The sequence below is a fragment of the Tursiops truncatus genome, chromosome 6, assembly GCF_011762595.2.
Source record: "Tursiops truncatus isolate mTurTru1 chromosome 6, mTurTru1.mat.Y, whole genome shotgun sequence".
Classification (NCBI taxonomy): domain Eukaryota; kingdom Metazoa; phylum Chordata; class Mammalia; order Artiodactyla; family Delphinidae; genus Tursiops; species Tursiops truncatus.
In genome coordinates, this window is record NC_047039.1 from 110,674,158 (window position 1) to 110,699,900 (window position 25,743).

At 49.8% G+C, this 25,743-nt stretch overlaps 2 protein-coding genes across 9 annotated transcripts in view; one reads left to right on the plus strand and one right to left on the minus strand.

Annotated features, from left to right (window-relative positions):
• Positions 1–18,233, plus strand: part of PRRT1B (proline rich transmembrane protein 1B) — a 38,033-nt gene extending 19,800 nt beyond the window's left edge. For both annotated transcript variants that reach the window (XM_033858915.2, XM_073805674.1), the window contains exons 2-4: positions 131–594; positions 1,359–1,502; positions 2,625–18,233. In XM_033858915.2, the coding sequence (XP_033714806.1) occupies positions 131–594; positions 1,359–1,502; positions 2,625–2,774 (758 nt within the window). In that variant the 3' untranslated portion in view covers positions 2,775–18,233. The remainder of the gene's footprint in view (positions 1–130; positions 595–1,358; positions 1,503–2,624) is intronic.
• A 1,014-nt stretch (positions 18,234–19,247) lies between these two features.
• Positions 19,248–25,743, minus strand: part of RAPGEF1 (Rap guanine nucleotide exchange factor 1) — a 232,168-nt gene continuing 225,672 nt past the window's right edge. For all 7 annotated transcript variants that reach the window (XM_033858921.2, XM_033858918.1, XM_033858916.1 and 4 more), the window contains 5 exons: positions 24,938–25,016; positions 24,750–24,851; positions 23,486–23,583; positions 22,247–22,375; positions 19,248–21,827 (listed from right to left, as the gene is read on the minus strand). In XM_033858921.2, coding sequence (XP_033714812.1) covers positions 21,677–21,827; positions 22,247–22,375; positions 23,486–23,583; positions 24,750–24,851; positions 24,938–25,016 — 559 coding nt within the window. In that variant the 3' untranslated portion in view covers positions 19,248–21,676. The remainder of the gene's footprint in view (positions 21,828–22,246; positions 22,376–23,485; positions 23,584–24,749; positions 24,852–24,937; positions 25,017–25,743) is intronic.

The window sequence follows — 25,743 nt, forward strand, 5'->3', positions numbered from 1 at the left end:
CAGGGGTCAGGATGGGCACGGTCATTGTGACTTTCTCCTTGGAGGCGCTGTGTTCTGGGGTTTGGGGGGAGGACTCCCACCTGGCCCAGCAGCCTCTTGGGGGCTCACCACCCCTGCCATTTCTTCCCAGGAGCGGACGCGAAAGGGGGCGGCAGCCCCGAGGACGCCGGGAGCGCCGCGCGCCCAGAGCTCCCGCAGCTCCCTCGCCGCCCGCAGCTCCTGGAGGAGGACGGAGGGCCCAACGAGGAAGCGGCCGCGGACGGAGGCAGCGCCCCGGCGCCGGAGGGCACCCCCGGCGACCCCTCGGCCGAGGCCTCCGCGACGACCCCTGACCAGGCCCAGGCCCAGGCCGCGGGCGACGCCCGGCAGCCGCCCAAGGCGGCGGCCGGCGGGGTCCCCAACATCGGCTTCGTGGGCGAGCCCCCGCCCTACGCGCCGCCCGACCCCAAGGCCACGCACCTGCTCTACCCGCCGCCGCCCTTCCCGCAGCCCGTGCTCTTCCCGCCCGCGCCCTCCGCCTCCGCCCTGTACCCCCCGCCCGCGCCGCTCTTCCCCGGGCCCACTGCGCAGCCACTCTTCGCTCCCTTCCCGGTGGTGAGTCAGGCCGCGGGCGCCGCCCCCCTCCCTGTTCACTCCCCCTCCCTGTTCACTCCCCCTCCCTCCTCCCCCACGCCCCTCCCTCCGTCCCTCCCTCCCTGGGCTGGAGAGTTTGGCGCACAGGAGGTGAGAGGTCACCACAAGCGGTCGGCAGGGGGTTGCTTCTGTGCCCAGGGGAGCAGTAGAAAAGGGCTCCCTCAGCTTGGGGATTGGGCGGGAGTGGGAGGCTTCCCAGTAGTGGGAGCATTTGAGCTGGGTTCTACGGGATGAATAGGAGAGTTGAGGCAGAGGAGAGAAGGAGGGCACAGTACAGGCGTGCAGGGGGCCAAGGTCCGTGTCTTCTGGCAATGACCGTGGTTGGTTCAGCTTAGTGGGGAGGGGAGGATAGGAAGGTGGGATCCACCGTGAGGGTCCCCAGGGCCTTTGGTAGGAGATGACTTGATTAGATTTTTAGGAAAAAACAAAACACTGGCTGCCTGTGGAGGATAGCTTCGAGGTCCCTCCTGGTGGGGACCCAGTGGGGACATGGAGACACTGGTGGCTGGACCCTGGACTGAGCACTTTGTAGAGGGCAGAACCCTGAGACTTCTGGGGGCTGAGTGATAGGCTGGGGGTGCCGAGGGAGCGGGCAGAAGGGGGGCCTTGACCCCTGGGCGACCCGCAGCATCACTGGGTGGGGCTTGGCAGTGGGTGGAGTGACGGGTCCACGGCTGTCGCAGGCTGCGTGCTCCCTAACCACGCCGTGGCCTCTGCTCTCACAGTACAACAGCGCCGTGGCCGGTGTGCCAGCCCCGGCCACGGTGGAACACAGGCCCCTGCCCAAGGACTACATGGTCGAGTCCGTGCTGGTGACCCTCTTCTGCTGCCTGCTCACCGGGCTCATTGCCGTCGTCTACTCCCACGAGGTAGGTGGGCGTGGGGCGGTCCTCGGTACAGCCCTCCCAGCCTGCAGCCACTAGGGCCCAGGTGGGGTCCACACAGCCCCTTCCCCAGCAACTGGGCCCCTGGTGTTTCCCCCTGAGAAGGGGAGCAGGATTGGGAAATCAGTGCCCAGTTGTCTGTGCGGTCCTCGCCCTCTCCTCGGCTGTCTCTGCTCCCCGTCACTCAAGATCTGCCCTAGAAAATTCAACGGAAACAATTCACACTGAAGGTGTGGATGATTAAGGCCCAAGGAACTGCCCATCCGGTGGGGGCTTGTGTTTACTCAGGTGGAGACTGCCATCCATCCAGCCACTCACTTCTACCCATCCACCTCCATCTGTCTAGCTACCCGTCTGTCTGTTCAGCCACTGCCCACCCATTCATCCACCATCTCTCTAGTCTCCATCTATTCATCCATCCACCCACCCCTCTGTTCATCCATTAATGCACCCATCTGTCTACTCATCCAACCACCTGTCCCTGTCCATCCGTCCATCCACCCCCCCACCCTCTCGATAACACTCTTTCTTCTTCCTCCGTCCCTCCCTCCTGATTGTTTCTGACCATGGCCAGGCAAGAGGTTAGACCCTGGGGACTTAGCATGATGCCAATGTGAGGACGTGCTAATAGACAGAGTAGGAAGGCCCTGGGGCTTTTGCTCAAGGCTGACCTCCCTCCATGGCCAAGCTCCCCCGTCATAAGCAGGACAGGACTGTGGGGAGAAAGACGCTCTCAGGACAGCTCAGAGGCGGGACTCCGGAGGCTGCTGCCTGCCTGTCAATTCTGGCTCCACCACCAGCTGTGTGGCCCTAGGGTGGGTCACTTAACCTCTCTGAGCCTTCGTTTCCTCATCTTCAAAGTGGGGACAACGATGACACCAAACTCGGGGTGGTTGTGAGGATTGTAGGCAATGGGACGGAGGGTGTGGATCTGGGTCAGGCCCGTGGCCAGAGCCCAGGAGCCGGCAGCCGCCACCCCCGTCTCTGGGAAGGCCCCTGACCGCCTCACGGGGTCAGCTGTCCAGTCTGCGCACTGGGGCCGGGCCCGATGGTGCCTCCGGGAGGGAGTGGGTACTCTGTGTCCGCTCACCCCCCATCTCGTTGCAGACTCGTGCGGCCCTGGGCAGGGGGGACCTGGCCCAGGCTGAGGAGGCCTCGCGCAAGGCCCGCTCGCTGGTACTCTTCAGCCTGCTTTTTGGGGTCTTCGTGTCCACCAGCTGGGTCATCTACGTGGTGGTAGCACTCTACCTGCCCTGAGGGCGGGTGGCTCCTTCGGGGACGTCAGGACACCTGGGGACTCCTGACCTGGCCAGACTCTTTCTGCGGACTTGGATCCCTGCTGGTGGCCATCTGTCACCTAGAGGGGACCTGGGCAGGCTCAGAAGAAGACGGGCTTTGCAGCCTTCAGCGCACGCATGGCTGGGCCTCTGCCCCTACAGGTGGCCTCAGGCAGTGTCCTAGCCCGAGGTGGCCCCAGGGCCCAGGCCCAGCTGTGCTACAGGGGCCTGAGGTCTTCCTGGCACTGTGCTGGCAGTGCCCCCATGCCCCTGGCCTTCACTTGACCCCTGAGAGACCAGCAGAGGGACCAGTGCCCTCACTGCCCTCGGAGCCATCTGGAAGGACATTGCCACCTCCGGCCTCCCCATCGCCCAGCCCAGCCCTGGGATTGCAGGGCAGAGCTGCTGGGCTTGCTTTCTCCCTGTTGGGGAGTTGAGAGGAGCGGCCTCCTCTCTCCTGGGTCGCTCCCGGCCGGTCGTGCTGCGTCCCAGCCCTGTCCGGGGGGGCAGGCTCTCTCCTGATGACCCCGTGTCCAGAAACCAAGGCCACGACGTCCGGTCAGTCGCGAACGAACAGCAACACCCTGGGCGGAGCGTCTCATTGCCGCGTCGGGGCTGTTGCTCACCCTGGGTCACCTTAGGGTGAGCGGGACGCCTCTGTCCACAGCTGGGCCCTGGGGCTCCCACGCCGTCCCCTCTGAGATGCTGGGGTTTGCCCAGTCTGTGCAGCACGGTGTCTTGTGCACGTGGTGGTGGAGCCGTTGGGTACCGATGGTGGGAATTTCTGTAGGGTCTTTCGCGGGCCAAAGGTGATGGGAGAGGAAGGAAATCCATCTGCATCTAGAGAGGAGGAAGGGGGCCCCCTGGCTGAGCCGTAAAAGATCGACAGCTCAAGTTAAATCAGGTGTTTTCTGAGCACTGACCAGGTCTGGGAGCTGAAGGAGGACAACCCATCTCGGCCCTCGAAATGCTCCAGGGGCTGGAGAGATGGGGGTGCGGGAGTAGGTGGTGAGGAGTGATGATGCTTGGAGCCCGAGAGGTGGCCTCACGGTCTAGGACGTGGGGCGGCCCAGAATTAGGATATCAAACCCTAAAACGCACGATTGCCGCGAAAAAGGAGGAAGCTGTATTTTAGGGGTCCGTAGATGCCAAGAAGCACTTGGTAGACCCCAACTGCCATAGCTCTTCCTGTTACTAAACTCTTACCTAAAATCAGAATAGAAAGAAGTCATCTAGACCAGTGTGCCTTGAACCTGAAAGTACATTATCAGACACCTGGGAAATCTTATTAAAATGCAGATCCTGATTCAGTAAGTAGGGCCTGAGAGCCTGCATTTCTCATGAGCTCCCAGGTGCCGCCGAAGCTGGTAGATGCACCAGCAGCATATGGTGTGTTAAGTGGGAAATTACTAAACCACTGTAACCAGGACCAAGCCATGGGTGCCCCCTAGGGTCTCTGTGCAACATTGTTTTGAGGTTCTAGCTAATGTAAGAAACAGCAAAATGAAATTTGTAGTGTGAAAACTAGAAGAGACAAAATGATACTCTAGCTAGACTATCCAAGAGTCAATGAAAAAATCAAAGTAAGAGAACTCAGAGAAGTGACTGGATACAAAGTATACAATAGTCAATAGCAATATTCAGGTACAAGTGGAAGAACTTTAAAATTCCACTCACAGTAGTGATAAAAACAGTAAAACCTAGGAATAAACTCAACAGGAAAGACCCAGATCCAAATGAAGAGAATAATTTTATTTTATTTTATTTTTTTGGAAGGAAAGTGCATGTATTGTAAGGTACAAGGAGTCCGGGACAGCCAGTGCACAAAAAGGCCCAAACTTCTCTAAAAAGAGCAAAGAACAAAATATCTGGATGGGAAGACGTAGCATCATGAAACTATCTATAGCCTTCTTAAGTAAACAGATTTAATGAACTTCCAACAAGAAAGCCAAGCTTTTAAAACTGAGAAAGATGTTTTTAAACATTAATGTGGAAGGAAAATGTGCAAAAACTGCTAATAATTTTTCAAAGTTTAATGAGGGAGGACTTTCTTCACCAGATTTTGAAACTTACGATAAAGCTACAATAAACAAGGCACAGCATGGCTTTGCCACAGAGGTGGATCGGAGAGAGACAAAGTCCAGAAAACATTCCAAGTATATATGGGACATTAATACCCGACCAAAATGGCATTTTAATTGAGTGAGGCAGGGAGGGCAGAGTTGGCGCTCTGGTTGGAAAAATAATTCTTCTTCTCCTATTGTATGTAAAAATAAATGCCAGATGGATTAAAGAGCTACGTAGTGTGAAATAAAGCTCTAACAATCGTAGATGAAAGCTTAGGGGAATATTTGTATAACTTCAGGGTGTTAGGCAGTATGGAAGGGGAGACCTCCTAAAATCTGGAATTCCAGATACGAGGAAGAGATGGATTTGAGTTCTGTGTATAAGGGAAGTACACACTTAAACCATGAGATGATTTTTACGTATCAGATTGGGAAAAAATTAGAAAGATTGATTCTAAAGGTGGCAAAGGCCTGACCCTCTCATTTATTACTGGTAGATGTGTATTGCTACCATCTTTATGGAAAGTAGGCTAATGGTAGCTTCTAGTAATATGTGTACCATATATTAATATGCATGTAAGTGCAAAGAACAGAGTCTAGAAGGATATATTGCAAACTGCTGAGAGTGGCTGCCTTTGGGGAAGGACTGGTACTAGGAGGGTTTGTGCCGAATTTTAAAATATGGGTGTATTCATGTGTTGTGTAATTAAAAAATAACTGGAAAAAATGTGCATGTCTTCTGACCCAGTAATTCCAGTTTCAGGATTCCCAGGAGTGAAGAAGGAAGTCCATTTCGACAGACACGTGTCAGTGTTGTGGCTACAGCGCCATGAAGGAGAGGTGACTGGGGCAAATCTGGAATGAGAGCTCTGATTACATTAGGGCGCACCCTGATTGCAGAGATGCTCAGATGTGTGTCTTAGAATCACTCCGGTGTGGCCTAGAGGTGTTTGGCCTTGGAGAGTGGTAAAGAAAGGCTCTCCTGAGGAAGTTGTGAGTGTGTAAGATAAAGCTTCAATCAGATGCTGCCATTCCAAAGTGGTTGCATCGTTTTGCATTCCCACCAGCAACAGACGGGAGTCCAGTTGTTCCGCAAACTCATCAATCCCTGGTGTTTGTCAATCTTTTACATTTGAGTGCTTCTGGTCGTTAAAACTGTGGTATTTCATTGTGGCTTTAATTTGCATTTTTCTGACGAATTCTATTGAGCTTTTTATCATATGCTCATCAGCTGTTTGGATCTCTTTTTATAACGTACTTGTTTAAGTCTTGTGCCCGTTTTTATGTCTTTCATCAGTTCAGAGGAGTTCTTTAGTGTTTTCTAGATATGAGTCCTATGTTAGATTCAGGGATTGCAAATATCCTCTTCTACTTTGTAGCTTCCCTCTTCATTCTCTTAATGGTGCATCCGATAGAAAAGAAGTTCTCAATTGTAATATATATTCAAATTTATCTTTTCCTTTATGGATAATGCTTTTTTTTTTTTTTTTTTTGTGGTACGCGGGCCTCTTACTGTTGTGGCCTCTCCCGTTGCGGAGCACAGGCTCCAGACGCGCAGGCCCAGCGGCCACCGCTCACGGGCCCAGCCGCTCCGCGGCATGTGGGATCTTCCCGGACCGGGGCACGAACCCGCGTCCCCTGCATCGGCAGGCGGACTCTCAGCCACTGCGCCACCAGGGGAGCCCAGGATGATGCTTTTTTAAGGCTTAAGAAAAATTTCCCTACTCCTAGGTCATGAAGATGTTCTCTTATGTTGTCTTCAAGATCTAGAAGCTTTTCGGGTTTTTTTCACATTGAGGTCTGCCACCCACCTGGACTAGATCCTAGAGATCCATTTGTCTCTTCTTGTTACCACTATCATACCTCATGCCTGGGACTTGATAGTAAGTCTGGACATTGAGTGGGTCAGGTCCTCCCGCCATCTTTAAGATTCTTGGTCATTTAAAATCATTTGTATTTATAATAAATTTTAGAATTAATATGTCAATTTCCACCTCCTAAAAAACTGGGATTTTGACTCTTCTTTAAACCTATAGATTAATTTGGGGACAACAGACATCTTAACAGTGCTGTTTTCCAACAAACATGGTGAATCTCCTTATTTGTTTAGTAGGTCGTTTAAACAGTTCCCTTGATTTTTTTTGTGTGCAGAAAGTTTGCACATTTTGTTAGTATCCCTAGGTATTTGATGTTTTGATGCTATTATAAATATGATCACTTTTATATTTTTTTTGTTACTTGCTAGTGTACAAAAATGCAGTTGATTCCAGGTGATTGACTTTGAACCCAGCACGCTTTCTAAATTCACTTATTCTGGTAACTTCTCTGGAGATTCTGTTGAATTTTCTATTTACACAGTATTACCATCTATATATAATGAGCTTCTTATCTTCCTTTCCAGCCCTTACTCTTTTCGTGTGTTTTCCTTCCTGCACTGGCTGGGGCCCCCCAAGTACAATGCTGGATAGCGGTGCTGACAGTGGGCAACCTTATCCTTTTCCTTGTTTCAAAAGGAAGGCTTCAACATTCTGTTTTTTGTAAAAGATAGATATCCTTTTTCAGATTAAGGAAGTACTCTTCTATTTCTGTTTTGCTAAGAGTTTTTTTTTAAATAAATTTATTTATTTATATTTTTATTTTTGGCTGCGTTGGGTCTTTGTTGCCGTGCGTTGGCTTCCTCTGGTTGTGGTGCGCGGGCTTCTCATTGCGGTGGCTTCTCTTGTTGCGGAGCACGGGCTCTAGGTGTGCGGGATTCAGTAGTTGTGGCACCCGAGCTCTAGAGCACAGGCTCAGTAGTTGTGGCCCACGGGCTTAGTTGCTCCGTGGCATGTGGGATCTTCCTGGACCAGGGCTCAAACCCGTGTCCCCTGCATTGGCAGGCAGATTCTTAACCACTGTGCCACCAGGGGAAGCCCTGCTAAGAGTTTTTAAAAATCATGCATGGATATTGAATTTTATTAATTACTTTTACATATCCACTGAGAAAATTATCTGACTAATTCTGTTAATATGGTGACTTAATGTCGGTTTTCAGATGTTAAGGTAACTTTTCATTCGTGGAACAAACCCGTCTTGACCGTGACGTATTATCCTTTTTCTATATCGAACATTGTGGATATTTTGTTCAGGGCTTTTGGCATCTGTGTTCATAGGTGAAATTGATCTGGAATTTTCATTTTTGTTTACGGTTTTGGTAGCAGGGTTATGTTGGTCTCCTTACAAGAGTTGCGAAGGGATTCTCATTTTCTTTTTGGAAGTGCTGTGTAAGATGAGTCATTTCTTACGGTGTTCCTCAGAGGGGTGTGTTAAAACTTCCCATTAGCATCTCAGATTTGTCCATTTCTCCATGTCGGCCCTTGCTTCAGATATTTTGAGGCTATGTAGTTAGATGCATACATACTTAGAAATTGTTAAGTCTTTTTGATGAGTGAACCTTGTATCTTTTCTCTATTGGCTTGGCAGTTACACATTCTTCACTCCATAGTGGTGCCCTAGAGACTGCACACTTGCATTCTTGACTTCTGAAAGCCTAGTACTTTTTCTCCTTTCTAGACAATTCAAGAACTAATTCGAGAGGGCTTCCCTGGTGGCGCGGTGGTTGAGAGTCCGCCTGCCGATGCAGGGGACACGGGTTCATGCCCCGGTCCGGGAAGATCCCACATGCCACGGAGCGGCTGGGCCCGTGAGCCATGGCCGCTGAGCCTGTGCGTCCGGAGCTTGTGCGTCCGGAGCCTGTGCTCCGCAACGGAAGAGGCCACAACAGTGAGAGGCCCGCGTACCGCAAAAAAAAAAAAAAAGAACTAATTCGAGAATACTCTTAACTCCATGTGCCTTCCTGAATCACACACTGTTGGTTTGTATTTTAATTCTCCATATTTTAAACCTCCATGAGACATGGTTATTGTTTATACAGTTCATGCTCATTTAGGTTTACCCACATGCTGACTGGTTTTTGTGGCTTTTTCCTTCTCTCCTGCACGTCTGACTTTCCATTTGGGATTATCTCCCTTTGGCCTGAAAACACGGTTCAGTCTTGTCTTGGAGTAGGTCTGCTTGTGATGAATTCTGTTTCTGTTTGTCTGACAATATCGTGATTTTTACCTTCATCCCTGAAAGAGATTTAGAGTGAGGATAGAAGTGTGGTTGGTGACTTTCTTTCAGTACTGAAGATACTCCATCGACTTGTCTCCCCAGGTGCTTCTACTGGGGAGTCTCATTCATTGTTACCTTTGAAGGTAATGTGTCCTTTTTTTTTTCCTTCTCTATCCACTTAAAGATGTTCTTTCTGTCTTTGTCTTTCAGAAGGTTAACCATGCTGTGCTTAGATGTGTACAGTCAGCCCTCCCTATCTGTGGGCCCAACCAGCTGCGGGGTCACATACTGTTTAAGATTTGAGGTTGACTCTGCTGGTGACCCCGTGGGTACAGAGGGCTGACTCTGGGACCTGAACTTCGGTGGATTTTGGTATCCAGAGCGGGTCTTGGGACCAATCCCCTGTGGATACTGAGGGACCCACTGTATTTCTTTTTAATTATCCTACTTGGGATTCATAAGGCTTCTTGAATTTAGGGCTTGATGTCTTTCAGTCAAGGACCAATCAGAAGGCATAAACTGGAGTAATTTGAACAGAGAAAGATTAATATAAAGAATTATTAACTGTGAGAGAAAAGCGACTATGAAGGTGTAGAGGGAATGCTAAAGTTACCCAAGGGTGAAGGTGAATGCCCGAGGAAAGCAAAACTCAGGAGGGCCCAAGTCCCTATGCTGGGATTCAGAGCTCGTTGGAGAAGGTGTGGTTACTTACAGTCCACTAGGGGTGCTGAGAAACACACTGGGTCACCCAGGCCAGAGCTGGTTCAGAGCTGGGTGAGCCGAGGCTGGCAGGTGGGCATGCGTGCAGGGTGGCACAAGGCCTGGGGGCCACAGTGAGAGGATGAGCAGGTCAGGCTGGGCTGCAGGCTTGCCGAGAGGCAGCAAGATGCGGGTAGAGGGTGTGGCTGGGGCAGAATGCGCTGGATGCCTCCCGACACGTTCCTCTAGTAGCCCTGCGGTCAGAGTGAGAAGAAAACAGCGGTCTCCACACCTGGAGCCGGCGCCTGCTGCAGGACCCCTCCAGGGACAAAACCCTGTGCTCCCTGCACACGGGAAACGCTCACTTTAGAGCACCAGATAAACGGGAGACGTGGACATGAGGAATGAGAAACTGGTAACTGGCACGATCGGTTTTGGAAACTTCTTTAAAAACAGCTTTATTGAGGTGTGATCTACATATCATTTTGAGTATAACATGAAATTTGGTACCTTTATAAAGTTGTGTACCTATCGCCATGAACCAGTTTTTAAACAATTCCATCGCCCCAAAGGATCCCTCGTGCCGTCTGCAGTCTTTCCACTCACAGGCAACCACCAGTCTGCTCTCCGTCTCTAGATTTGCCTTTTCTGTACATTTCATTTCAACAGAAGCAGGAAGTACACAGTCTTTTGTGTCTGGCATCCTTCACACCCACGTTTTTGAGGTTCATCCACGTTGTGTGTCAGTTCCTTCGTCTTCGGTGCTAAATGGTGTTCCGTTGTATGGAAGTATGTTTTGTTCATCCTTTGACCAGTTGGTGGACATCTGGATTATTTCCACTTTGGGGCTATTGTGGAATAATAACTGCTATGAACATTGCTTCTACTGTGTTTTTTCCTTTTCTGTTGGTGCTCCAGTGGGACTTCTCATCCTGTCTCTTCCTGCCCTGTGTTTTGTCCATACTTTTCTCTCTTCATGCTTCATTACACATCTAGCTCCTAATCTATCTCCAGTTCACTAATTCTGTTTTTTTAAAGATTTATTATTTATTTATTTTTGGCTGCATCGGGTCTTAGTTGAGGCATGCGGAATCTTCGTTGGCACACAGGCTCTTCATTGTGGAGCACGGGTGTCTCTCTAGTTGTGGTGCACGTGTTTTCCCTCTCTGGCTGTGGCGCGTGGGCTCTGGAGTTTTGGGCACGTGGGCTCTAGTTGAGGCGCGCAAGCTCAGTAGTTATGGCGTGTGGGCTTAGTTGCCCCGCGGCACGTGGGATCTTAGTTCCCCGACCAGGGATCAAACCCGCGTCCCTTGCATTGCAAGGCGGATTCTTTACCACTGGACCACCAGGGAAGTCCCGATTTTGTTAAACATTCACTGAGTTCCTTATATCAGTTAATGCATTTTTTGGTTCTAGAATTTCCATTTTCCCTCTATTTTACATCCAATTACTTGCTGAAATTCTCAGTCCTGTCTTACACCTAGACAGAGTATGTGTTGCGCTTTCAGCCCCTGCAGGTCTGCTTATGTCCATTGTTTCTGGTCTTCTTCTGTTCATGCTCCTTTGTTCCCTTTGTGTTCCTGGTTAATTTTTGTTGTATATGAAAAATTAAATATATTGAGGCCTAGGATGATGTCAGCCTCCTCCAGGGAGGCTTTGCATTTGCTTCTGGCAGGTGCCTGGGCGCTAGGAATCCAGACTGAAGCTGGTTTGGTACAGGGCTGTGAGGGCTGGTATACTCGTAGTCACACAGCTGCAAGGTTATCTCCTTTGGGGTCTCAAAATATGAATTCTGGACTTTTTTTTTTTTTTTTAAATCTCCCTTTTCTCAGAAGTGCTGCTGAGCTTCTCAGACACCTCTTCTGGAATTGGCAGGAATGTGACCCCAAATGTCAGGCTTCCTCCCTGGATTTCTGTCTCCTCCTGAATCCTGGCCCAGTAATTCTTCCTTCACCTGCTAGCTCTCTGATGAATGCAGGCAGGGATTTAAAAATACTTGGTGTAGCTTTCCTAGCAGGATGGCTGGTCTGAATTACCTAGTGTGCCATTCCCAGAAGTGGAAAATTCCTTCTTAAACGTTTTTAGAATAAACTTGTCAAGAACCGTATAAAATCCTGTTGGGATTTTCTTTGGAATAGTTTTGAAATATATACATTAATATGGGGGGATAATTGACATCTTTAAGAAACTTAATCTTCCTACCCATGAATATGTGTATCTCTCAACTATTAAGGTCTTTATTATTTTAAAATGAAACCTTATTTTTTCATTTAAAAATATATAATTTTATTGAGGCATAATTGACATATAGTGTTAGTTTCAGGTGTACAGTGTAACGATTGATGTTTATATATTTTGCGAAATGATCACCACAGTAAACCCAGCTAACATCCATCATCACATAGTTACAAAAGTTTTTTTCTTGCGATGACAACTTTTAATATCTACCCTACGAGCAACTTTCAAATATGCAGTACAGTATTACTAGCCATAGTGACTATGCTGTATATGACACCCCCATGACTTACTGTACAACTGAGAATCTATACCTCTTGACGCCCTTCACCCGTTTCGCCCACCTCTCCTACCTCAGGCAACCACCAGTCTGTTCTCTATACCTGTGAACTAGGTCCCATTTTTTTTTGCTCCAGATTCCACATGTAAGTGAGACCGTATGGTATTTGTCTTTCTTTGGCTTATTTCACTTAGCATAATGCCCTCAAGATCATCTTTGCTGTTGCAAACGGCAAAATTTCATTTTTTCTGGCTGAGTAATATTCTATTGTGTATATATACACCACACCTTTATCCATTCATCCGTTGGTGGACTCTTAGGTTGCTTCCATGGCTTAGCTATAGTAAATAATGCTGCCATGAACCTTGGGGTGTATATAGCTTTTTCTGTTTGTTGTTATAGAAAGATAAAAATGTATCTGCTTTCATAACCCCTCCTACACCCACATATAGCTTTTTAAAATTTAATTTAATTTTTAAATTAATTTTTATTGGAGTATGGTTGCTTTACAATGTTGTATTAGCCTCCACTGCACAACAAAGTGAATCAGCCATACACAGACAGATATCCCCTCCCTTCTGGACTTCCCTCCCATTTAGGTCACCACAGTGCCTTAGGTAGAGTTCCCTGTGCTCTGCAGTATGTTCCCATCAGTTGTCTATTTCATTCATAGTATCAATAATGTATATGTGTCAATCCCAGTCTCCCGGTTCCTCCCACCCCACCCCACCCCTTTCCCCCTTGGTATCCGTACATTTGTTCTCGACGTCTGTGTCTCTGTCTCTGCTTTGCAACTAAGATCATCTGTACCATTTTTCTCGATTCCACATATACGTGTTATTATATGATATTTGCTTTTCTCTTTGACTTACTTCACTCTGTATGACACTCTCTAGGTCCATCCACGTCTCTACAAATGACCCAATTTCATCCCTTGTTATGGCTGAGTAATATTCCATTGTATATACGTACCACATCTTTATCCATTCCTCTGTCGATGAACATTTAGGTTGCTTCCATGTCCTGGCTATTGTAAATAGTGCTGCTATGAACATTGGGTTGCATGTGCTTTTTTGAATTATGGTTTTCTCTGGGTATATATGCCCAGTAGTGGGATTGCTGGGTCATATAGTAGTTCTATTTTTAGTTTTTTAAGGAACCTCCAGACTGTTTTCCATAGTGGCTGTATCAATTTACATTCCCACCAGCAGTGTATGAGGGTTCCCTTTTCTCTGGCATTTACCGTTTGTAGATTTTTTGGTGATGGCCATTCTGACTGGTGCAAGGTGATACCTCATCGTAGTTTTGATTTGCATTTCTCTAATAATTAGTGATGTTGAGCATCTTTTCATATGTTTGTTGGCAATCTGTATGTCTTCTTTGGGGAAATGTCTATTTAGGTCTTCTGCCCAGTTTTTGATTTGCTTGGTTGTTTTTTTGATATTGAGCTGTATGAGCTGCTTGTATATTTTGGAGATTAACCCTGTCAGTTGCTTCATTTGCAAATATTTTCTCCCATTCTGAGGGTTGTCTTTTCGTCTTGTTTATGGTTTCCTTTGCTGTGCAAAAGCTTTTAAGTTTAACTGGGTCCCACTTGTTTAAATTTTCATTACTCTAGGAGATGGGCCAAAAAAGATGTTGCTGTGATTTACGTCAGAGTGTTCTATGTTTTCCTATAAGAGTTTTATAGTGTCTGGGCTTACATTTAGGTCTTTAATACATTCTGAGTTTATTTTCGTGTATGGTGTTAGGGAGTGTTCTAATTTCATTCTTTTACACGTAGCGTCCAGTTTTCCCAGCACCACTTACATATGGCTTTTTAAGTTTGTGTTTTTGTTTTCTTCAGATAAATATCTAGAAGTAGAATTGACGGTTCATACAGTAGTCCTATTTTTAATTTTTTCAGGAACCTCCATACTGTTTTCCATAGTAGCCGCACCAATTTACATTCCCACCAACAGTGCACAAGGATTCCCTTTTTTCCACCTCCTCACCAATCCTTGTTATTTCTTTTCATTTTGATGATGGCCATTCTAACAGGTGTGGGGTGATATCTCATTGTGGTTTTGATTTGCATTTCCCTGATGATGAGTGATGTTAAGCATCTTTTCATGTAGCTGTTGGCCATCTGTATGTCTTCATTAGAAAAATGTTCAGATATCCTGCCCATTTTCGAAAAGTATTTTTTTTTGCTACTGAGTTGTATGAGTTTTTTCATGTATTTTGGATATCAACCCCTTATTAGCTATATGATTTGCAGATATTTTCTCCCATTTGATAGGTTGTCAATTCATTTTGTTGATGGTTTCTTTTGTGCACAGAAACTTGACTTTGTTGTAGTCCCATCTTGTATTGTTTTGCTTTTGTTGCCTTTGCTTTTGGCTTCAAATCTAAAAAATCATTGTCAAGACTGATGTCAAAGAGCTTACTGCCTGTGCTTTCTTTCGGGAGTTTTATGGTTTCAGGTCTTACATGCAAGTCTTTAGTCCATGTTGAGTCAATTTTTGGGTATGGTGTAAGATAGTGGTTTTCCCAACACCATTTATTGAAGAGACTGTCCTTTCCCCATTGTGTATTCTTGGCTCCTTTGCCATAAATTGACGATATATGTGTCGATCTACTTCTGGGCTCTTTCTTCTGTTCCGTTGATCTATGTGTCTGTTTTTATGTGAATACCATACTGTTTTGATTACTATAGCTTTGTAATATAGTTTGATACCAGGGAGCATGATGGCTCCAGCTTTGTTCTTCTCTCTCAAGATTGCTTTGGCTATTCAAGGTCTTTTGTGGTTCCACACAAATCTTAGGATTATTTCTCCTATTTCTGTGAAAAATGCCATTGGAATTTTGATAGGAATTGCATTGAATCTGTAGATTGCTTTGGGGTAGTATGGACATTTTAACAACGTTAGCTCTTCCAATCCATGAGCACAGAATATCTTTCCATTTATTTGTCTTCTTCAATTTCTTTCACTAATGTCTTAAAATTTTTAGTGTATGGGTCATTCACCTCCTTGGTTAAATTTATTCCTAGGTATTCTCTTCTTTTTGATGCAATTTTAAATTGTATATTATAAATGAGATGGTTTTCTTTCTTTTTAAATTCATTAATTTCTTTTGGCTGCGTTGGGTCTTCGTTGCTGCGTGTGGGCTTTCTCTAGCTGCGGCGAGTGGGGGCTACTCTTCATTGTGGTGTGTGGGCTTCTCATTGTGGTGGTTTCTCTTGTTGCAGAGCACAGGCTCTAGGCACACGGGCTTCAGTAGTTGTGGCTTGCGGACTCTATAGAGTAGTTGTGGTGCACGGGCTTAGCTGCTCCACGGCATGTGGGATCTTCCAGGACCAGGGATCGAACCCATGTCCCCTGCATTGGCAGGTGGATTCTTAACCACTGCGCCACCAGGGAAGTCCTTTAATTTCTTTTTTTTTTTTTTTGCGGTGCGTGGGCCTCTCACTGTGGTGGCCTCTCCCATTGCAGAGCACAGGCTCCGGACGTGCAGGCTCAGTGGCCATGGCTCACGGGCCCAGCTGCTCCGCGGCATGTGGGATCCTCCTGGACCGGGGCACGAATCCGTGTCCCCTGCATCGGCAGGCGGACTCTCAACCACTGCGCCACCAGGGAAGCCCCCCTTAATTTCTTATAATTCACTATTAGCGTATAGATACATAACATTTTTGTACATTGATTTTGCATTCTGCAACTTCACTGAATTTGTCTATTCTAATAGTTTTTGATGGAGTCAAGTGTTGTCTATATATAATATCATGTCATCTGCAAACAGTTTTATATCTTCCTTTTCAATTTGAATGCCTTTTGTTTCTTTTTCTTGCCTAACTGCTCTGGCTAGGATTTCTAATACTTATGTTGAATAAAAGTCGTGACGGGGGCATCCTTGTCCTGGTCTTTTTTTTTTTTTGGCTGCGCTGTGTGGCTTGTGGGATCTTAGTTCCCCGACCAAGGATTAAACCCCCGCCACAGCAGTGAAAGCACTGAGTCCCAACCACTGGACTGCCAGGGAATTTATTTTTTTATTTCTTTATTTTTTTTTTTCCAGTGTCTGTCTTGTTCTGATCTCTAAGGAAAAGCTTTCAGCTTTTCACCACTATGGTTAGCTGTGGGCTTGTCATATATGACTTTCATTATGTTGAGGTATGTTCCCTCTATACCCATTTTGCTGTGAGATTTTTATCACACATGATGTTGAATTTTATCAAATGCTTTTACAATATCTATTGAGATGGTCTTTTGGTATTTATCCTTCATTTTGTTAATGTGGTGTATCACATTGATTTGTAGATGTTGACCCATCCTTACATCTCTGGAGTAGATCCAACTTGCTAATGATGTGTGATCCTTTTATTGTATTGTTGAATTTTGTTTGCTAGTATTTTTTGTTGAGGATTTTTGCATCTACGTTCCTCAGGGATATTGGCCTGTAGTTTTCTTTTCTTGTGGCATTCTCATCTGTTTCTGGTGACAGGGTAATGCTGGCTTTGTTTTTTTTTTAAAAAAAAAAAAGTGTTTGGAAGTGTTCCCTCCTCTTCTAGTTTTTGGAAGAGTTTGAGAAGAACTGATATTACTTCTTCTTTGAATGTTTGGTAGAATTCACCAGTGAGGTCATCTGGTCCCAGACTTTTGTTTGTTGAGAGGTTTTTGATTACTGATTCAATCTCCTTACTAGTAATCCATCTGTTCAGATTTATTTCATGATTCAGTGTTGGTAAGTTGTATGCATCTAGGTATTTATCTGTGTCTTCTAGGTTTTTATCTGTGTCTTCTAGGTTGTCAAATTTGTTGACATATAATTGTTCCCAGAAGTTTCTTAGGAGCCTTTGTATTTCTGTGGTATCAGTTTTAATAGCTCCTCTTTCATTTCTGATTTTGAGTACTCTTTTTTTCTTGGTGAGTTTAGCTAAAGGTTTGTCCATTTTGTTTATCTTTTCAAAGAACCAGCTCTTTCATTGATCTTTTCTGTTGTCTTTTTAGTCTGTATTTTGTTTATTTCCACTCTAATCCTTTATTTCCTTCCTTCTGCTAACTTTGGGTTTCATTTGTTCTAGTTCCTTGAAATTTAGAGTGTTTATTTGAGCTTTTTGTTTCTTGATTTAGGTGTTTATTATTATGAATTTCCCTTTTAGAACTGCTCTTGCTGCATCTGGTAAGTTCTGATATGTTGTATTTCCATTTTCGTTTTTCTTAATGTATTTTTTATTTTCTTCTTTGACCTATTAGTTGCTCAGTAGTATACTGTTTAATCTCCATGTATTTTTGGATTTTCCCATTTTCTTGTAATTTCTATACTTTCATACCATTGTGACTGGCTAAGATGCTTGATATAATTTCAACCTTCGTACATTTACAACAACCTGTGGTCTAACATGTTACTTGTGCTGGAGCATGTTCCGTGTGCTCTTAGAAGAGTGTACCCTGTTGCTTTTGGATGGAATGCTCTGTATGTATCTTTAAGTCCGTCTGGTCTAATGTGTTTAAGGCCAACGTTTGCTTATTGATTTTCTGTCTGGATGATCTATCCATTGATGTAAGTGGGGTATTAAAGTTCCCTACTATTACTGTATTTCTGTGTATTCTCCCTTTAGGTCTGTTACTATTTGCTTCGTATATTTAGGTTGCTCGCATTTGGGTGTGTAAATATTTACGTGTTATTTTCTCTTGCCGGATCACCCTTTTTCCTATAAGGTCTTATACATCTCTTATTGGGTTTATTCCTAGTACCTTAAGAATTGTGATGTTAGTATAAACTGGATATTTGAAGAATTATGTTTTCTAGTAGTTCGTTGTTAACTATCGTGATTTTCTTACTAATCTCTTTTCTTGTTGCATTGGCTAGTATCTCCAGTACGACAGTGAAAGACAAGGTGACAGTGGGATCCTTACCTTGTTCTATTTTAAAGGAACTTCTTTAAATATTTCATCATTAAGTATAACATTTGCATGAGATTTTTAGAAAGTAACATTTATTAGATTAAGGAAGTTTTTGATTTCTACTTACCTAAGACTGTTAGTTATTTTTTAAATAAAAATTATGAATGAGGGTTTTAATTTTTTAACAGTGGTCTTTCTGACTACTGAGGTGATTATATGGTGTTCTTCCTTTAATCTGTTAATGTATTTTATTCAGGAGAGGCTAGGCCATGTTGTGAAAACTTACAAGCCCTGAAATCTCAGCAGCTTATTAGTAAGTGCAAATTCATTTTTCATTCGTGTAAAGCCCAGTATGGAACAGTGGGAGTAGTCCCTGACTGGGCTCCCTCCAGTTAGGGCTCTGCCATCTCAACACCTGGAATCGAAGTATGCCATGGTGGAGAAAGTACACATGGAGGTGGCACACCTGTTCTCAGTTCCCCAGGAAGGAAAGGCGTACCAGATGGGAATGCCCAAATAAGGGTCTAAGAAAAGGGACCAAGTACTATCATCACTGCATCCTTGCATCTGCGGATGTGCCCAATGGGGAGTCTTGAGTTTTACGTTATCACTGGTTTGGGGTTGCTAAGATTATAATTTTTGCATCAGTAATTTTGCCTATAATTTTCCTTCTTGTCCTTGTCTGGATTTGGTGTCAAGGTTGTATTCCACTCATAAAACAAGTTGAGAAGTGTTTCCCTTCTTCTGTTCTCAGGGGCATTCGTCTAAGACTGAAGCTACCTGTTTAGCATAAATTACCTGTTAAGCCTGTCTGGACCTGATGTTTGTGAGTGGATTTCAAATCCAACTTAATTTCTTGAATGTTAAGTACCTCTTCTTTGTAGTACTTATTATGGTTGCAGTATTTCACTTGTATCATTTTTCAATTAAGAGGATTCAGTGAGGTAGAGCTGCCTGCAAAGTGCTTGGTACTCAATATATGCTAAGTAGTAATAGTGGCGATAGCTCACCAGATACTGTTCCAGGTATAACTTGCTGAGCCTTCACAGACTGTATAAGGTAGAGCTGTCCTTACCCCCACTTCCAGATGGAGAAACTGGGGAACAGAGAAGGGACCACAGAGGGGGGGACAAAAGACCCCCCCCAACACCTGCCAGGCGCCCAGCCCACAAGGAGGTCACAGAAAGGAGACAGCTCAGTTGTCACTTTGACACACGCGGCGTGTGGTACACAGGTGGCCGCGGCTTTCATCTGTGTTTATTTTCCTTTCGTATAAAAGTTACAGGTTTGAAATGTCTGCAGGAAGATGCCACCATCAGCCAGGTTAGTTGGGGATATATTACAATGTAACAACACTGGGGAGGCGCGGGGCCGTGGGAGGGAGGCGCTGCTCAGAATCGGGCTTTAATTCAGCCCTGGCGCGTGCCTGCCCTTGCCCTGATCCACCCACACCTGCAGGTGAGAACTGCCTCTGCAGAGAACGAATCCTCCCGAGGGTGTCTTTGTTGTAAAGACAGATTCGTACAGCTGATCTGGCCCCTGAGACAGACAAACCACAGCCAGGCTGGCAACTCCCAGAGCCAGAATGTGTCTCCATGAGGTCAAGGTAGGGAAGCCTGTCAGCCAATAAGTTAAAACACACATTGCACCTGCTGCCCTCATGCAGGGTCACCTGGCCACGCCGGCCCCTTGTCCACCTGCGCTGCCTGCCCAGTGCCTCGGCTCAGAGCCAGGGCTCCTGGCAAGGAGGGGAGGTGTGGGTGTAGGGTCTGTTCTGAATTGAGGGACGGTGAAGCCCCCGAGCCCCGTCCAGCTCGCGGCTGGGATGCTGAGCCTGAAGCGGAAGCGCGGCGTCGACAGCTGCCCGCCTATGGAGGGAGGCCCCAGGGAACCGCAGTCCACACAGCCCGTGGGCCCTGAGCACACAGCAGCTGCGCAAAGCAGCAGCAGAGCAGGGCCAGGCCAGGAGGAAGACGGGAAGGAGGGAAAGACTGAAATGAGAGGACTTAAAAAAGCGGGAACAAACTAAAACCCAACCCCACACACAATATTGTTCATAACCAGCGACTCTATACACACACTCGTTAAATAATAAAGTGACGCGTTCCGCCCGCTGCCGCAGGATCGCTGCCTGAGGGGTCGTAACTGACATTTCACAGATTCCTCCCCTCTGTGCACAGGACAGACAGCTTCTTGATAAAAGCTGTTCAAAGGCCCATGAAGGACTCAAAGTGACGGGGCTGTTCCTTTAAACAGTTAACAGATGTTGCTTTCTACTTCTGTTCTGTTTAAGCCCGGGCTGAGCCTGGTGTTCGCCTGCCCGAGTCCCAAACCCAGGAGCAGGGAGCTCTCAATTATGTAAAACGAACAAAACAGGAGGCGGGCGGCCTGGGGGCAGCCTGCCCGCAGGCCCACGTCGGGCTGGCACGGAGGCCAGGGGGTGTGGAGAGCCCCTGCAGACCTCCCCTCAGCTCGTCCACCTCAGCGGCGGGGCTGGCTCTGGAGAGCGAGGCTGGAGAGAGCACCTGCTTCTGAAGCCGCTGCGCCTCACTGCCGGCCAGCAGGTGAGCCATGGCCGTCAACCCCAGGGGGCGCCTCTGCGCCAGGCCCCTGCCTCTCAGGGACACCCTGTCCTTCCCACGGGAGAGCCGGTCAGGCTGGCAGAAGGTCTGATGAGCAAAGAGGGGCCCCTTTGGGCCCACCAGGCTCAGCGCCAGGGAGGAGGGGAGCCCGCAGGGCGGGACGGATGGGAGGAGTTTAAGGCACACGGCAAGCGACAGAGGAGGGGGCTGCCGGCCCTCCCCCCAACAGAAATGCCCCTCCCCTCTCTCTGGGTTAACTCACCAAGAGCTACTGGCCCCAACTCAGAGAAAGTGTGTTTCTTGGATGGTCAAGTCCTTCCTTTCCAGCTGCTGCTGCCCAGCTCCCACGGTGCCAGAGGATGGCGAGGGCCGGTGGGACGGGGCGGAGGAAGTGAAGGGGCGAAAACACGATGGCCACGGCTGCTGCTCGTGACCCAGCAAGGGCGGGCCAGGACCGCGACGGGAGCACCAGCCCCAGGGCTGCTGAAAGGCCACCTGCTGTCCCTTCTGGGCCAGGTGAGACGCTCACACCATCCTCCACTTAAAAAGTAGGACATGGAAAGTGAAAGGAGTCTTTCCCGGGTCTCCTCTACTTTCTGCCCACCCAACTGAAGGCTACGGGGAGAGCAGCCCCCGCCCCGAGGGTCCTTGGGCCTCTACTCATCTGTCATTTCAGGAGATTCAGAAGACTCCCACCATTCCCGGGCTGCTGCTGAAGTCCCTGTGCTGCTCCCAGGCTTGGGGGGAGGGGGAGAGAGGGAGAGCAGAAGACAGAGCAAAAGCAGAAACCCCAACCCCAACCCCCAGTTCACAAATCAGCAGTGAGACCGCCCGCTGGCCCCCCCGGGCCGGGGGTCTGCTCCTGCGGGGGAGGGGCAGGAAGCTGCTGCGGCTCCGGACGCCTGCCCGGCACAGCAGCGGCCTGGATGGGCCCGGTGGCTCTGAGGCCAGGACACGCGCCGCCGCCACGTAACAGGTCCAAAGTCCCTTCCGGCCTCGGAGCGGCGCTCTGAGCCTCGCGTTCTCCTCGCTTGCGGCACCCGCTCCTAGGTCTTCTCTTCCCGGTCTGTTTTCCTCCGTGTTATGTTCCTGGGTTTGATTTTCAGAGAGAGTTCCCATAGCGCCTCCTCCGCCAGGTGGTCACTGAAGTCGTTGAAGAAGTTTATGATGTCATCGTTTCTCCGGATGTCATAATGCCTGGTGGAGGGAGGAGGGTGGCCGGTGAGAGCCAGTGTGGGCCAAACAGCCCCAAGACCCCTGGGAGGTGCCACGTGTGCCGCCTCAGCAGACTCACGGGGCAGGGGCGTCCACGTGTGACGCTGGCGCTCAGAGCGTGAGCTGCACCCCAGAGCTGTGCTCTGCTCTGTGCAAGGGCTCCCGGAGCAGCACCCTGTAGCCAGGCTCCCCTCCGCAGGAGGTCCCAGGGAGACCCCACTGCCCCGGAGTCAGGAGGGCCAGGGCTCGCCAGCCTCCCCCCACGGGATCGCGCAGGACAAGCTGGCGGCCAGCTCTGGGTGCAGGCCCTGTGCCACGCTGGAAGGAGCAGCTGTTGGATCCCCGTGGGCCTCTGCGCAGTGCGCGCTGCCCGCCCGGTCCCTCAGGGCGGCAGCACTCACGCCTGCTGGAAGCACCGCATGCTGTCCAGGATGTTGAACTGTTGCCACCGTTTGGAAAAATTCACCTTCCCGTCAATGTAGTCCGGGTTTCCCAGGTGAACGAAGGTGAGGTCCTGCAGGATGAGCCCCCTGGGAGGACGGAGAAGCAGGTTAGACTCTGGAGGGTGGCCTGGCAGGTAATCGGTTGCTGGGCGAGCCGGAGCCCGAGCCGCTGCCAAACCCGCAGGCGCGTCTGCGGGGAGGGGCGGCGCAAATTCGACTCAGGTTCTGGTCTCCGGAAAGCGGGCTCAGGCCCACCTGCTACGGAGCCTCTCCAACAGCCGTCCCAGCCCAGCAGAGTGGTACAGGTAACAGATGAGCAGGAAAGAATGACACCACCCCGAACTTGAGTGGCGGGGTGGGGGTCACATGCTGTCATCAAACAGGGTGCGCAGCCCCGCGGTGAGTGGGGGCGCTTCTTGCACAGGGATAGCCCAGCCCGAGGGGCACAGCCACGCCCACCCAAGCAGCCCGGCTGGGGAGGGCTGTCGCGCTTGGCCAGAGCAGGAAGGCTAGGAATCACGGCAGGGCCGGTGGCTGCAAGATGTACACTTCGGAGCGTGGAGGCCAGGGGCATGCCGCCGCACACTCAGCCTGGGACAGCGCTGAGTCTCCTGTCCCTCTTGGAGATTCCCACCGTCCACTAGCATATTAAGGGGTCTGGTGAGTCCCGCACAAAGAAAACTGTTTAGCTTCAAGGTTTTCTGCTATTTCCCAAGCTTACGTGACATGGGATTCTTTTTGGTGAGATACCTATTTAGCCCGTGGCCCACACTTGGGGAAACGCTCCCTGAGCTGCCTCACGCCAAGTACTCTCAGGGTTCCTGGGGTGACAGGAGGGCCCTCCGGTGGCTGTGATGTGCAGCTAAGCTTGGGGACAGCTGGACTATAGCACGCTGCTGCTGGTGGGGGAAGAGAGATGCTACACGGCTGTCCACACGTGCGCCTAAACAAGCCCGCTGGCAGATGAGGGAAGAGAGGAGGCGTGGGAGGGCCGGGCGGTGGGGAAGACTGAACCATTTTCCCTGGGCCCCTCTTTCATCTAAGTTGTTTAACAAGGAGCACGTTTTACTTTTAAAGTTCAAACAGAAGCACAAACGTCTGGGTTGGAAGCCCTTAAGCGAGGGCTTCTCTATGGGGGCCCACTGTATCTTCCCCAGAGCACACGGGGGGCAAACCCAGTTGGGAGGCTGTACTCACAGGTATGGGATGCACGGCGGCTCCACCTCCGAGAGGGCGGCCCGGTAGGCGCGGAAGGAGGATGAGCTGTCAATCAGCGTGCAGTACTCCGCCAGGCCCTGGCAGGAGGGACGCACAGTCCGTGAGCACGGTGCCAACGCTGGGGCACCGAGCCCCGGCCCCTCCCCCCACCAACCCAGAGCCAGACCCCGCCCTGCCCCAGGCACAGGCAGGCCTTCCGCGGTGCTGACAAAGAACCGCGTCTCTGAGCAGCCAGCGCCCCATGTGGTGGACCTCAGGCTGGGCTCCTGCTTGGCTGTGCTCAGCGCTGCAGCCCGCCTGAACCTCAAAAGCACACACTGGACCATGTCGCTCCCGGCCCCGAGCCTGCCTTCATGCCTCACCGCACTCAAGGCAGAGTCCACTAGGGATGGCGGTGAGCTCGCTGCTCCTGCACGCAGCGTGGGTGGGGTTTTGCCTGTCCTGCCCCTTCGCCTGTTGTGTGCCTCTCGCCTTGATGTGTCACCTCTTCCAGGAAGCCTTCCCTGCCTCCTCAGGGCCTGTTACGTGTTCCTGGAGCAGCTGGTGTGAATGTCCCATTTCTCCATACACCACTGTCTCGTAACTGTCCCTTTATGTTGCCCCACGAGACGACCCCCAGGTAGCCCTGGCGACACTCAACCCTGTGGGCTTTGTCTCTCTTCCAGGAACAGCACCCACACAAAGATAAGGGTCCAGTTCCTTGCCAGGCCCCCCAAGACCCCTGTGATGCAGAGCCATTCTCCCCAGTGATGTGGCCACACTGGCCTCTGTCCCCTCTGATGGGAATTCCCCTCCCTTCCCAGGAAGCTCCTATTCGGGTCATGGTGTGATCGACACCTCCTTAGGGCGCCTCCCTGACCCCCAGGCTGGCCCAGACGCCTCGTTCACATGCTTGCTCAGCACCCCATCCCCATCCTTCTCCCTGTAGTACCTGCCCTGAGGAGCTCCACCTAATAACGGGTCTAGCCTGTTCACAGTACCTCCCAATGCCTAGTGCGGCCCGCACCCAAAGGAGCCCCTCTAGAAGCCCGGGTCGAGGGCAGGAAGCAGAAGGTGAAGCTGGGACCCAGGCACGGTTCTGCGGTACAGGCAGCAGGATGTGACGTGACGTGACAACCCCGGCACTCACTAACACCAAGCCCCGCAGGGCCCAGTGACTGGAGATTAGAGACAGGAAACTAGGGCAGGGCGGGGCAGAGCTCGTCCCACGGCTGCCCTCCCGGCTGCCCTCCCAGCCGCCCACCTCTGAGGTCTGCTTCTGCCACTCCAGCCTGCGGATAGGGGCTGAGTCCAGCGCTGAGAGGATGGCCAGGTAGGAGTTGAAGTTGTTCAGCTTCCGTAAGTGCTGCAGAGAGAGGGTGGGGGCAGGGATGGGCGGGCAGGCAGGCAGGGGCTCCTGTGGCGGGCTCTGGGGAGGGTGCCCACAGTTACCTTCATGATCTTGATGAACTTCAAGAGCAGCCGTTCCCTGTCTTGGGCCTTTTCCTGTAACATGATGATTGACCGAACCCTGCACGGACCAAGGGGAGAAAGAGACAGTTGAGCTGACCCGTCTCTCTTCAGGCCTCTGGTGGCAATGGGACGGGGGCACCTGTACCAGCTGGCCAGGAGCCCATGCCTAGGGAGTGCCCCGGGCTCACGAGGCACCAGGTGTACCCCCGTCTCTGCTCTGAAGGAGCTCATGGCACCCCAGGGATAGGTGAGAGGCCACAGAGAGATCCAGTGGCTGGGACCTCTGACTGTGCGGATGGACGCTCTCCCGGTGAGCGCTGACCGTGAGCACCACGGCGGCTGGAAACGCTCAGCGAGTGTGGCCTCAGGACTAGCTCGGAGACGAGTGGGCGTGTGGGCTAAGAGGCCACCTTGCTGGCCATGAGGGAGGGCACCTCTCAGAAACTTAGCAACCAAAGCCAAAGGCCAGCCTTGCACGAGGACCTCACGGTGGCCTCGACCCCCTGTGCTTTCACAGGGGCCACCGCCCGTCACCCAGAGAACGTGCCCCTCTTCTGACCCATTAAAGGGCACCGGCACCGAGTCCACCTTGAGCACCGGGGCTCTGAAGGGGCTCCACCCACATCTCCTCCTAGGCAGGCCCCAGGGGGTGTGTCTGGAGCCCCCAGCGCCCAGCAAGGGGCGGGGCTGGAGGCCATGCTCAGGGCTGCACAGCTTGTCTGCCCTGGAAACCACCTCGTCCTCTGCTGGGCTGCTACGCTAAGCATGTGCTGCTGACGAGTGAA